Source organism: Hyaena hyaena, unplaced genomic scaffold (assembly GCF_003009895.1).
Source record: "Hyaena hyaena isolate Hyena2069 unplaced genomic scaffold, ASM300989v1 scaffold_1111, whole genome shotgun sequence".
Classification (NCBI taxonomy): Eukaryota; Metazoa; Chordata; class Mammalia; order Carnivora; family Hyaenidae; genus Hyaena; species Hyaena hyaena.
The window spans coordinates 264,301-277,529 of NW_024081746.1; the positions used below are offsets into that span (position 1 = coordinate 264,301).

At 45.4% G+C, this 13,229-nt stretch overlaps 1 protein-coding gene and 1 non-coding gene across 2 annotated transcripts in view; one reads left to right on the forward strand and one right to left on the reverse strand.

Annotated features, from left to right (window-relative positions):
* Positions 1-13,229, reverse strand: part of FAT3 (FAT atypical cadherin 3) — a 191,834-nt gene that overhangs the window by 24,324 nt on the left and 154,281 nt on the right. The window contains exons 22-24 of the mRNA XM_039222360.1: positions 12,223-12,357; positions 9,994-10,151; positions 2,031-2,499 (exon numbers count right to left, since the gene is read on the reverse strand). Of these exons, the coding sequence (XP_039078291.1) occupies positions 2,031-2,499; positions 9,994-10,151; positions 12,223-12,357 (762 nt within the window). The remainder of the gene's footprint in view (positions 1-2,030; positions 2,500-9,993; positions 10,152-12,222; positions 12,358-13,229) is intronic.
* Positions 5,227-5,311, forward strand: TRNAK-UUU. The gene has a single exon. It is a non-coding gene; the product is annotated as a tRNA-Lys (tRNA).

Below are 13,229 nucleotides of genomic sequence, written 5' to 3' on the forward strand. Positions count from 1 at the left end.
CGGAGCCTACTTCAGGTCATCTGTCCCCCTTTCTCTGCCCCTCCCCTGCTTGTGTGCGCGCGCGCTCTCTCTCTCTCTCAAAAATAAGTAAACATTAAAAAAAAAAGTAAAGGAAATCTGTGCTGATATGAGTCACACTCACTTAATTAACATACCTGCACTGAATACTTAGCTCACGGATTTGAGGCAATTAAAATGCACACGGAAGAGCAAGATCCCCTAGTCTTCTTCCTTACTACAGTGATTATTATTATTATTTTAACGATAACCTATTGTGGAAACCCATAGCGTTGCCAGAAAAAACAATGTCCTGACATCGTTAAAAGTATGTTACAATTTGTGGCTATGTACTCAGCATTTGACATGGAGTGGTGTTCTATTTCAACCCAATTTAATTATATGCTCCTTTTATATATCGTGGATGGCTCACACTAGCAGAATTGTTTTGCCTGGTGAAAAACTGGCCATGACTTGTCATAATGGGCTGGTTTATAGAACCACTGAAGTATAGTTACTGCCCATCATTCGGGAATTATGGCACCATAACAACCCTTTATTTACATATACTGCTGAGACAGTAAAAACAGCAAATAGATTTCTTAAATCGAGACGGCAGAAATTTCCCCCCAGGGCACTTGGCCCTCATTGTGGCGGTAACATATGCAAGTCTGAATAACTTCGGTGTCTGTATTTTGGCAGTGCATCATTTTGTGGACAGTTTATAACATTCTAATAATAAAATGGACTCTAAATTTGGACTTGGGCTTCACGAACGTTAGATGGTAATGCACACAGCAGAATCTCCAAGTGATTTGTGAGGAAGGTTTAAATTTGCTAATCACACTACTGCTGAGAGACTCAGCAAGGACCCTGAAGTGTGATGTGTGGCTGGGCTACTGGAAGGTGGTAGAGCCTTCAGCTCGTGGAGTGCCTGACCTAGTTTATGTGAGCACAGAGACCACATCTGGGGGAAGTCAGGGATGCTCTCATTTTCAGACTCCCAGGTTTCCAACAATAGAAACCTTCTTTACCCTTCCCCTGCCTTTTTGGTCTCCCCTGTTCTTTCTTTACTGTGATATATGTTTTGGGGAAAAATTATTGGGGTGAATCATCATGGTGTCACTGACTGTTTTCCTGCCCTGAGATTTCATGTAAAGCGCCCTCTCTTTATTCCTGACTTTCTACCTTTTTATAGGATTTCCACTAGATCTATTTTTAATACACATTTTTACTTATTAAAATAATTCTTTGTAAAGTTTATTTATTTTGAGAGAGACAGAAACAGTGTGAGTGGGGGAGGGGCAGAGAAAGACAGGAAGACGAGAATCCCAAGCAGGCTCTTGGGATCCACTGCGCTGTCCGTGGCTCTGGGGGAAGTCAGGGATGTGCTGTCAGCACAGAGCCCCACGGTGGGGCTCGAACCCAAGAAACCATGAGATCATGACCTGAGCCGAAGCCAAGAGCCAGATGCTTAGCCAACTGAGCCACCCAGGCAGTGCCCCTTAATACACATATTTTAAAGGCATGCTGCAAAACATCGCCAACTATATTGCCATTCCAGGAGTGGTGGGTTCAACTCTTCCTTCCTTTTAGCTTCTACTGAAGTGACATGTCTGCAGGACAAAAGATTGTGTGGGATGTCAGTGACTCAGGCGGCAGCCAGTCACTCTCCAGGGACACACAGGTAGCTCAAGGGGGCAAATACTTAAAAGCGGGTCCTATTCCTCCCCAGTCCTGGAAGGATGTGGGGTGCCCTGGGGAGGGGGCAGCCGTGATAGCGACTCTGGAGTCCTGGGATCACCGCCCTGCGTCTGTGGGTTGCTGCAAGTGCTCACCCGCTCTGCCATAATCGCCAAGCCCCCGGACCTTCCTAAAGAGGAGTAGGAAGGTTGGCCAGCATCTTGGGTGAATGCTCCTGTCACTGAGGACACCTGAGTAGGTTATGCCCCTAAAAGCGAGTCCCTCCCGGTCCGCCCAGCCCCTCCGCCCCCCACCCCTGCCCGGCAGGTGCCCAGGCGGGGCGCACTCACCCCCGGAGGGCAGGCCGGCACAGGTGCCCCCGTGCTGGCACGGGCTGCGCTCACAGGCGTCGGGGTAGAGCACGCAGCCCAGCTTCAGCTCGGTCAGGCCCACCACCTCCGCGAAGCTGCTGCGCTTATTGTGCAGGGGCAGCTCGTTGCTGTTCAGCGCCACCGAGTCCAGGCAGCCCTGGAAGCCGCTCAGCACCTGCGTGACCCGCGTGTCCGTCAGGCTGCGGATGTTATCCGCCTGCACCAGCGCGCCGAAGTAGATGGTGCTCTCGGTGCTCAGCGTCTGGAAGTAGAGGGGCGCCCTGCGCCGCTCCACGTAGCTGTCGTCCAGGGACAGGCTCGTGAAGTTGCGGTTGAGCTCCAAGAAGACCGAGTGCCAGCTGCCATCGTTGACGGCGCGGCCCGAGATGCCCAAGATCCCCGGGCCATTGCCACAGTCCAGCTGGAACCACAGCTTGCCGTCCACGATCTGCGTGGGGAACGAGCACGGGAGCACCTGTCAGTATGCATCCGGCAATACATTCCCGGACATTTTGTCCCCACCCTGTCCCAGGCAAGCTTTAGGATGGACAGTGCTTTTGATCCAGTCATAAACCTGGTGTGGTCTGATCTCTCCCCATTTTAGGCCATGAGAACACATGCCTGAAATGTCAGAAATCTTGCCACCAATAACAGGAACACAGCTGCACGAATCCACAATTGTATTTCAGAATGTTCCTATTCTTTGCCCTTTGACATTTCACAGCAACATTTTATTTAGGGTCTGTTTATTCTCTGCACCCTTCTTAGTTATTACCACCACAGGAATGATTTCTGTCAACTCAATATATATTTACAGATATTTATTGAACATCTTTCTGCTAGGCAGTATTCTAAGCGCTATGGAGGCCACGATGAGCAAAAAGAGTTACTATCTCTGACCTCATGGGGCTTATGTTTTAGGGGGGGGAGACTGCCATAAATCAAATAAGCATAGAAATACGTATCTACTCCATGAGTAAGTCTGTGTGAGTGTGCTATAGGGGCGAGAAAGAGGCCAGGTAGAAAGAAAAGATCTACTTCCCAGCTTTGTCCATACATAAGATTTTAAATTCCTTCTCTACTAAACACTAGCATATTCTTTAAAAAAAATTTTTTTTAATGTTTTATTTATTCTTGAGAGAGACAGAGGGACAGAGCATGAGCGGGGGAGGGGCAGAGAGAGAGAGGGACACAGAATCGGAAGCAGGTTCCAGGCTTTGAGCTGTCAGCACAGAGCCCGACGAGGGGCTCGAACTCACAAGCCAGGAAATCGTGACCTGAGCCAAAGTCGGACATTCCTGACTGAGCCACCTAGGTGCCCTGACACTAATATATTCTTAAAACAGTTCTTAAGGACTCCTGCTCATCATTTAGGGTAAGATTATCTCACGAAGTGCTCGGGGTTTGGCCATTTGCCTCAAATATAACTATATCCCTTCCATGACATCTGGCCCTCCAGAAGGATTTTCTGGTTAACTGTTGTTCCCAGCCCCTGGTCTAGTGTCAGCTACAACAGAGACCTGCCTGCCTCTTTGATTGCACTGGTGCAGGAAGGGCATCCAAGTCAGTCCAGGAGAAGGTGACATTAAACTCAGGAAGAAAGTGCGTGCTATTGAATATGGTGGCTGGACAAGAGCACTGGCCAGGGACTGGTCCTCCATGGAGACCCAGGGTCAACTGTTGCTGAGGACAAAGGCTAGTCTGTGAATCCTGTGGTCCACCCTCATCTGCATTTCTCAGAAATGCAAGGTGGCTTGAGGATCCAGGGAATGATGCTGGAACCCTGTCTTAGCAACAACCAATACTGGGTCCTGCAAGGATTCACAGCCAGAGACCGAAATAAAAGCTACTTTTTCTGGTCTTTGCATATGATCCGCCGAAGGGTCTCATGGAGGCTTGTGTCTGAGACACGTAAGGGCAGCTGGCCTTCATTTTAGGATCCGCTGACATTGGTAATCTTAACCAACCCCTGGGCAGAGAACACGAACATATAGAGAGAGGGAGGGGGGAGGGGGAGGGGGAGGGAAGACAGACCTCCCACGTCTTTAAGAACTAAGGAGGTATAAATGTCAAATGAACTCATAGAAACAGACTCACCCACTCTTTCCAAAATGTGTTTGACTTAGGACAGCCTGATAGGGGTTTTCATGGTATCACTCATTCTCACTAATGGAGTATTTCTCTACCTGTGCTTCAGTGTGTCCCACAGACAACTGATGGTTTGGGACTCTCGTTTCTGCCTCTGGGGATTCTCTGGCTCACTCTCTTCCCACATAGAAAGTTTACACCATGGGAGCATGTGTATATGGAAGTCAGGGGGTGGTGTGAATTTATCCCCAGAGCCCTGGGCATTTGTGAATGAGAACTCTAACTCAGGCTTTGTCATATAGCCTGGCGAGAACTGGCTAGCCTCTCTGGGCTTGGGACCCCTTATACGGAGGATAGAGATAGGAGGCTGTGTCCCCTGTAGAATGCTTAGCTACACAATACATACATACTCCACTCTGAAATGCAAGTGTAGGAAAAGGCTGGAGACATATTTATTTCTTTTCAGAGAGCTTTCATATGTAATCTGTGCTGTTGCCTTGGTCATTTTTTTGGTTCAACAACAGGGACTGATAGATATTGTAAATCAAACCAGCATACTCGCTCAGTAACAACTCCTGGGTAATATCCATATTTTTATTTCAATGTAAGTAATAAAATGATCAAATGAGACTTTGGGGACTTCCTTCTTCCAGCACAGTCCAGCTGCCATTATGCTCTGTGGCTACAAAGTGGTGTCCCTAGACTATCAAGGAAAATCTGGTGATGAGGGTGCAATTCATCTATGGTTTTGTAAAAGAATCTCTTCAATTAATATGTTACTCGGTCCATTCCCCTCCCAACCCTACTCCCTACGCTTGGGATAATAACCAGTTTGCAAATTCACCTGGGAGAAGCAAAGTAGCTCTAATGTACTCACGTACATCAAAGTTCTTTAGCTAAGGAATATAAAGTGATCCCATACTAATGCTGAGTACGGTTAAGTTTTTATTTCTGTTGAAAAATATAGCAGCGACCTGTTGAATGAATAGGAAGCCAGGTGTGTACGTCATCCTTATCTTTTTGAAAACAAAAATGATCTGTAGCCTCAAAATTCTAGGAGTTTAAATTATAAGCCTTGTTTTGGGGCGCCTGGGTGGCTTAGTCGGTTAAGCGTCTGACTTTTGCTCAGGTCATGATCTCGCGGTTCGTGGGTTCGAGCCCCGCGTCGGGCTCTGTGCTGACTGCCAGCTCGGAGCCTGGAGTCTGTTTCAGTCTGTGACTCCCTCTCTCTCTGACCCTCCCCTGCTCACGCTGTCTCTCTCTCTCTCTCTCTCCTAGAAATAAATAAAAATATTAAAAAAAAAATTATAAGCCTTGTTTAGATGACACACTAGAGTGCTGATAATCAAAGGCTACCTTGCAAAAGTTCACCCTTTCCTACTTCACAAGCATATTATGCCAGGGAGAGAAGAGAACACTTTCATACCTGAGTCTGTTCATACTGGAAACTCATGTTCTCATCATATTTAGTCTTTCTCTGTCTTCAGAATAGGGTTTACCCAGTTTGAAAGGATCTCTCTTTTAAGAGGACAAAGCTTTTTCAAATCAGAGGGCGAGCTTTTATTTTCTTTTATTTCTTTTTGAGAGAGAGCATGCGGGTGTGTAAGTGGGAGAGGGGGAGAAGAGAGCAAGCTATTTTAATAGAAAATTGGACTGTGTATGAAACTGTAAAAAAAAAAAAAGTAGGTCTATACCAATGATCTGAAATGATGTGTTGGGTTGGGGGAGACAGGTGGGCAATTTGTTCAATGAAATGAATAATTCAGAGAGCAGGGAAAGATATTTAGCTTCTCAGTTTTGTCTGAAATCAGTGATGTGCTTTAACCTGGATCCTGAGTGGCTTGGGGTTGGGGCTTAGAAGGCAAGATACCAAAGCTATAAGAAGAGATCTTGTAGGGGTTGCCTGCGTAGCTTAATTTGTTGGGCATTTGACTCCTGATTGTGGCTCAGGTCATGATCCCAGGGTCGTGGGATCAAGTACCGCATTGGACTCTGTGCCCGGCACGGAGCCTGCTTGGGATTCTCTCTCTCTCCCTCCCTCTGCCCTTCTCCCCTGCTTGTACGCTCTCTCTCTGTAAAAAGGTTATTAAATATTCTTTGTAAAGGGAACTTTTTGAAAACGTATTTTCAAGGCTGCCATAAATTGCTATCTAGTTCAAAAATTATACCTTAAATGAATAAATAAATTATCATCCCAGCCCTCCAAACCTCTTCTTTTGATAAACACCTATAGTACTCCCTATTGGCCTTGCCTCTGCCAGAGGGCCAGATCCACTTCTGAACAGCTATGTTTGGGCAAGGCCACTGATTCTCTCTGAACCTGTTTCCTCACAGGCAAAAAAAGTAGGAATTCTAGACACAGGAGAGTGAGGATAGAAATACATGTATGTATTTGGTAAAGTACTTGGTAAACTTCCAGGTATTTTATTATCATCATACTACAATTATCACAACTTGACTCACTTCTCAGTGATACTCTTACAGAGATCCTTGAAACTCGGGAATCTTGTGGGAGCTTCCTTGTTACTTTTTTATGTTGGAAAGATTTGGCCAGTCCAAGTGGGCTGTTTTACAAACCAAATGAGCTTTTGTTACCTTCCTTTCATTCCTGGAGTTTTGAGCTAGCCATGTCTGAGAATCATCAAAATAAAGCCGTGCATCATCTCTTACTTCCCCCACAAAATGAAATAATGACATTTCTAGATGAACAAGCAAGGATTCTTGTGCTTTTGGTATGGGACCTGAAATATGGGGCCCAAAAGACTGATAGATGGAAAAAGTTATAAATCCCTCCTGGTGATCTGACATGTTTCTTTCACAGGTTTGAGAAGAGCCAGAGAACCTGTCCCAACACTTTTATCCTTGCTTTGGCAGCCAAGAAATTCAGTCATGATTGGTGTTCAACTGACTTGGCAACCCTTGGTCTAGAGTTTTCAGTGACGATATTCTGCCCTTCCCCACTTTATTGATTGGGTCTTAACCTTTCATTGTCATCTTAACAGTGCTCCGGGCTCCTTGCATTTTGGTGTTTACAGTAAGCCTAGAATCTCTTTTGGAAGAAGACAGGGTATCAGTGGTCCACAGAAGAATGAGCGCCTTTATTGCTAAGAGTGGTGCCCCTTGTCCATGAATATGTTCGATTCTTGAGATCCCAATGCAATTCTTTGACTGTCTTCAAGGGGTGCCCTTCACCCCTATTGATTGTCTCAAGTACTTTTTAGAGAATGTGCTCTAACCCAGAGTAGATAAACAACCAAGAGGTGCAATTTAAACAAAGCATTTCAGTGTAGTCATTGAACCTAAGTACAAGGCACATACTGTACCTAAAGCCAATGAAATTAAATCTTGCATGAGGCTGGAAATGTTAAGCAAACAGATTCAAATCCCCTAAGTGGATATTCCTGGCGACTGGAGGAGACTATCTGCGATAGTTCAGTACAGCTGTGTCCTGCTTTAGGCAAACTCGACATAGGAAAAGCAAACTTAGCGAACAGACAGATTGGGGGTGATTAGTCACATCACAAAGGGATTAATGGAACGGTTCCTTCAAATAGCAACCATCCACCATTTATTAGAATTCCATTTACAGAGATTCAATTTACACAACTTTCAGAAAGACGTTTGTTTCATGAAATACAATATACCTTAGGAGCTAGAGCTGCCTAAAAAGGTTTAATTATTCTTTCCCATCCCCAGGGATCTGCACATTTGAGACATTTGCCAGTGAAGTGTTAAATGACAAGTTCCATTTTAGGATCAAGCCATTCAGGCCCAATATTTTTGTTCTCTCTCAAATTTAATGATATATAAGAGATTTGCTAATAGAAAGTATTTGCCTCATAAGGAGGTTCTGCAACCACGAGTCCTGTTAGAGCTTGAAGGAGGACAGGAAGGTCAGAGGCACCTAAGCTGCGCCCCTGGTAGTTGGTCCCTCTGGACGGGCAGAGCACGTTCCCAGCAATGATGCAAAGCCCCACCTCTCAGGGCTGTTTAGAAAGTGATCTACTGGGTGTCTAGGTGGCTCAGTTGGTTAAGCATCTGACTTCAGTGATTCATGAGTTAGAGTTCCATATCCGGTGAGCTCGAGCACTGCATATGGTAAACTTGAGCCATGCATCTGGTGAGCTCAAGCCCTGAATCTGGTGAGCTGAGCCCTGCATCTGGAGAACTTGAGCCCTGCATCCGGCATCTGGTGAGCTTGAGCCTGCCTTACTTCTCTCTCTCTCTTTCTCTCTCTGCCCCTTGTGGGATTCTCTCTCTCTCCCCACCCTCACTCACTTGTGCCCTTTCTTTCTCAGTAAAAATAAATAAAAATAAAATAAAATAGACAGTGATCTACTGACCCAAGGCAGTTTGCTTTGGGGGCCAGAAGGTTGTAAAGACAGGACTAAGGTCTTGGAATTTTTCTTCTTCCACCATGAATATCAGATTTGAATTCATTATTTGCTAAAACTGTGCATCCTTTGCTTCTCTTATTTTCTTTAAAAACACTGCTTTTTTTTTTTTTTCTCCCAGAGCTGAAACTCTTCTGAGTTGAATGTGTACAGATAACGGGGGGTTCCCTATGAAAGTAGCCAACATTTAAACTCCAACTCCCTGCTCCCTCTGGCCACCACATAATGTCTGGCAATACCAGAAACAGGTAAGTAAACATCTATGTGACAGGAGGAGCCACTGGCATTTAATGTCCTACATTCTTTTCTCCCTCCAGGATTAAAGCCTGGGTCACCTAGTCAACTTGGATGTGACCTATCAAACAATCAAAGGACAGAAGCTATAAAGGCCCACCATGATCCCAATTAAGCCTACTGATAGAAACCTTGGAAGGAAAAAATTGCAAGCCATTTCCACTCGTGTGGGTACTTCATACTGGTCAGACTGCATCTGCCTCCAAATGCACTTACAAGGGGCTGGTCTAGTAAGGGACCTTGTGAAAACAGCATTAGATTAAACACCTCCTTCCTTTTTCTCCCTTCTCCTTCCATACTGGAAGGCTTCATCTGGTCTACAGATGCCCAGAGTGGGACTTTTGATAAAATGATTCGAGCAGCAAGACTGAGAGGTGGCGAGAGTGTGTAGGATAATGGCACCAGGTGAGAGAGACTGGAACTCAAGTCCAGGCCTCGGCGCTCATTTGCCCAACAACCTTGGGTAACTAACTAACTTTTTGAATCTCTGTTCTGTCCTTGATCAGATGGGGAAGATCATATATGATACATTTATTACATTAACTTTATAACAAAAAACATATGAGGCGCATAAAGCTGTTAGTATTAGTGTTGTCTTTGATTTCATGAAGGCACTAGAAGTTCTGAGCTGCATACACATGCCAGACTTGCTCTAAAGGAAATCTGGCTGCTTTGGAGGGTTTCTGAGGCTGGGAATGATTTAAAAGTTGAGCCACAATAGGACATATGGAACCTTCTAGACCCTAGATCTCCAACTTCTTCCCTGTGGAAGAACAGAAGTCACCTTCAGGGGTCAGCAGGGATAGACCCATATGGTAGAATAGGACACAGCCAATCTTTTTAAAGGACTGTCCCTGCCGTGGAATTGATTAGGAAGTGCACTCTAACGAACTGTTGCCTGATTACAGCTCAAAGGAGGGCAGCCCTTGAACCCACTCTAGAGAGAGATGCCCCAGTATCCGAAGAGCCAATTCTGAAGTTGGGTGTAGAAAAGGAAATGGGGTGTTGGCGCACTTCCCAGCCCTGCTGTGGCTCCTCTGTGCCCTAAAGCCAGTTTCTGGTCTTCTGAACTCAAAAGACAAAAAAAAAGACTTTAGTCCCCAATCCAAGAGCCAAAATATTACCATGAGAACTGACTGCAAGAGAAGATAACCCACTTTAATTACCTTCAGAATTATGCAGGGATTTGCTCTGGTGTACATTATAATCCCATTGCTTTGCAGAGTTCGCAGCCGCAGAGCTAGCCGAAAGTCCTCTTCTTTGCTATTTTCAGAAAGCCTGTATTTGATGTAGCTGTTTCCAGCAAAGCTGAGAGAAGTGTGCCCTGAAAAGACCATTATGAGAAGAGATATATACTGTTAGCATCCAGAAATGGTCAGGGACATGTGAAATCACCCAACAACTATCAAGCAAACTGATTAAAGACCATGGGAAGTTGATGAAGGCATTGAGGAGAAGCCATTTTTTAAATTAAAAACTGGTTCTCCACTTCAGGCCCCACTCTAATTCCAATGTGGAAAAAATATTAATTTATCAGCTATCCAAAGAAATCTTAGTTGTCTCATGCCAAGGGAAACTTGGTAAATTCTATAACCTGAGTTTTCTTAATGTCCCAATTCCCACTTTCCAAAATGAGCACCATGAAAAGATACCCCTTCATTCCCACCACTAACCACTTAGACACTCAAAAACTTTCCACTCCATGAGGCAGAGGAAAGACAAAGCCATTTTCGAAGAATATCCGTATTCTCTGAGTATCCTAATGCCAAATAGCCAACTTACATCATTTGCATTAATGTTGAAAGAAGCGAGTTGATGTCTTAATCATCTGCTGTTACAATTTTTTTGGCCATTAATTTCAAGGCTCCCTTTTTCAGAATCCTCAGTCCTCCCCACATCACCCAATTCTGTGGTCACCCTCTATTTTACTGCCTCCAACTTTATGTTCTAACAAGCAAAGTCATGCTGAAAAGCTGGCTTGCTGGGGTGAGAGGTGGAAAGTGTGAAAATATACCACATGGATGACAAGCATGAACAATCAAAAGTTCTCTGTAGAGAAAGGAGAAGGGAGATGGGCAGAAAGTGACATCTGAAGCTAGGAGACTTGTTGGCTTGGTTGGCATCCTACATACCACCTGCAGTGTGCACAGGGTGTGTGCAGGGGGAGGGGCAGTGTAAGTATCTTTTAAATCTAAGCCCTAGATGACTTCAAAGGCAAGTATACCGGTGTTCACTTCACGGGCTGCTCTATTCTTGAAATCAACGGTGAAAGAGCTTTAGCTTCCACGTTTGAGAACAGTGCTTCTCTGTGCAAAGGATGAATTTCTAAAACCCAATGCTTAGCAAAGTGCCTTGCACATAGTAGGCATAATTGTTTGGTTAATAAATACTTCTTGGATTCCAAAAAGGGTACCAGTGTGCCTGTATTTTAAATACATCCTCTACCAAAAAGAGGTCTTTATAGAGTTTAGAAGTGATACAGAATATGTGAATCAACAAAGCAAACAAAGTACTGCAATGGAGTGAAAATCAGTAACAGGGTCATTTGGATTGAAAGAACCAAAATACGTTTCTTCCTTCCTCCCTCCCTTCCCTCTCCCTCCTTTCCTTCCTCTCTCCTTCCCCCTTCCTTCCTTCCTTCCCTCCTTCCCTCTTCCTTCTTTCCTCCTCCCTCCCTCTCTTCCTTTCTTTCTCTCTTCTCTCTTTCTCCCTTTCTTTTCTCTCTTCCTCCCTCCCCNTTTCCTCCTCCCTCCCTCTCTTCCTTTCTTTCTCTCTTCTCTCTTTCTCCCTTTCTTTTCTCTCTTCCCCCCTCCCCTCCCCTCCTCCCTCCCTCCCTCCCCTCCCCTCCCTCCTCCCTCCCTTCCTTCCTTCCACAGAGATGAGCACCTCTCCTTCTGGGAGCATGTCATTCATTATATGTATTTCCAGTGGAGAGTCTGCTTACTTGGTGCTCTGGGCTGGGCTTACCCCATGGGAGGTCAACTGGACTGGCTCAGCTGTACCTTCTGTTGATCTCTGTTTTGTGGCTATGGGTTGTGCAGCCCTCTGACCATCGAAGTCCATGCCACAGATACTGACTCCTCTGCCTAACCAACGGCCTTCTATTTTCCACTATTATACTCTTAACATCCATGTGACATGATTGAAAACACATGCTGTGGTCTTCCTGTTATATAAGGAGTCCACGGTCATTACATGCTTCCTTAGCACAGGCCGGAGTTGTAATAAATCCCAAGTACGTTTGAGGGTGGATGTCAGCTGTGGTCCATTCTGAAGGTAAATGTTGCATGCAGACAGAAATGTCTTCAGGAAGGGCTAGGGCAGTGTAATTTACTCAAGGGCAAGTGCTTCAGGAAAATGAATTTAGACCCTCATCATTCCACCCCACTCTGCACCTGAGCACTCTCCCAGCTTCCCTGGTGGACACTGGCAGAGGTACGGTCTCCTGCTGGCTTCATAACCGACACACTGCATGTCCCCTGGACACGGCTTCTCCATGCAAGGATCATTGGACCCCGGGCACAGTCCTCCTGTGACAAAATGGAACACACATGATCAGTATGTGGGGAATCACACTACATCCCAGGGAGCACAGGAAACGTTCAAGAGTGGCGCTCTGCGGGCTCTGAGCTGAGAGGCAGGAGAACCTGAATGGGCTTTTACAGGTGTGAGTGCCCGTCAAATGTCCCTGCATCTGCAAAAACGCACCGGCATACTGAAGTAGGCTGCCTGCAGAGAATGCACGGAGCTCCTCCTATTAGGTTCAACTGTGCTAAGGTTGTACTTGGACCAACTTTAGCTGAAAAAAGATCACACCACCCGGGCTCCGATACTGTAGACTGGAGCGGGTCCTGCATACTGGTGATCACCTGAATACATCACTGGAGTTTAGATTTCTCCCATGCCCTTTCCCTGCTCTGAAAAACTTAGAGGGTAGACTTCAGAAAATGTTAGCTGTTGTTTTCAGAGGAGAAAGAGAAAGACTTTCCTAAAGAAAAGTATGACTAATTCCAAACCAGGCGAGCACAATACACATTGCTTCCTAATCCCTTCTGCTACCTGCTCTTGTATTGATTAGCTGTACAGGTGCCCTGCCGCCTATCAAAAACAGTTGCATTATCTTTGGCAAAGGCAGGCTGCTTCCTACCTGTTCGATGTTCACAGCACAGTGAGATGAAAAGTTAATCCCTCAGAAAGAAAATCCGGGAAAGCCGATTAACTGATTAAGGCAAATTTCAGGACCCAAGTGAGCCATGCCAGAAGTGTGGTGATGGCAGATGTAGGGCCACTGAAGGAAGGGCACGTTTCAGAAGTCTTGGATATTTCATATGTAATTAGGCCACTTCCAACGCACTGAGAGTTTAAGTGGGAAAAGGACTAGATATAAGAAGACACAAATGAA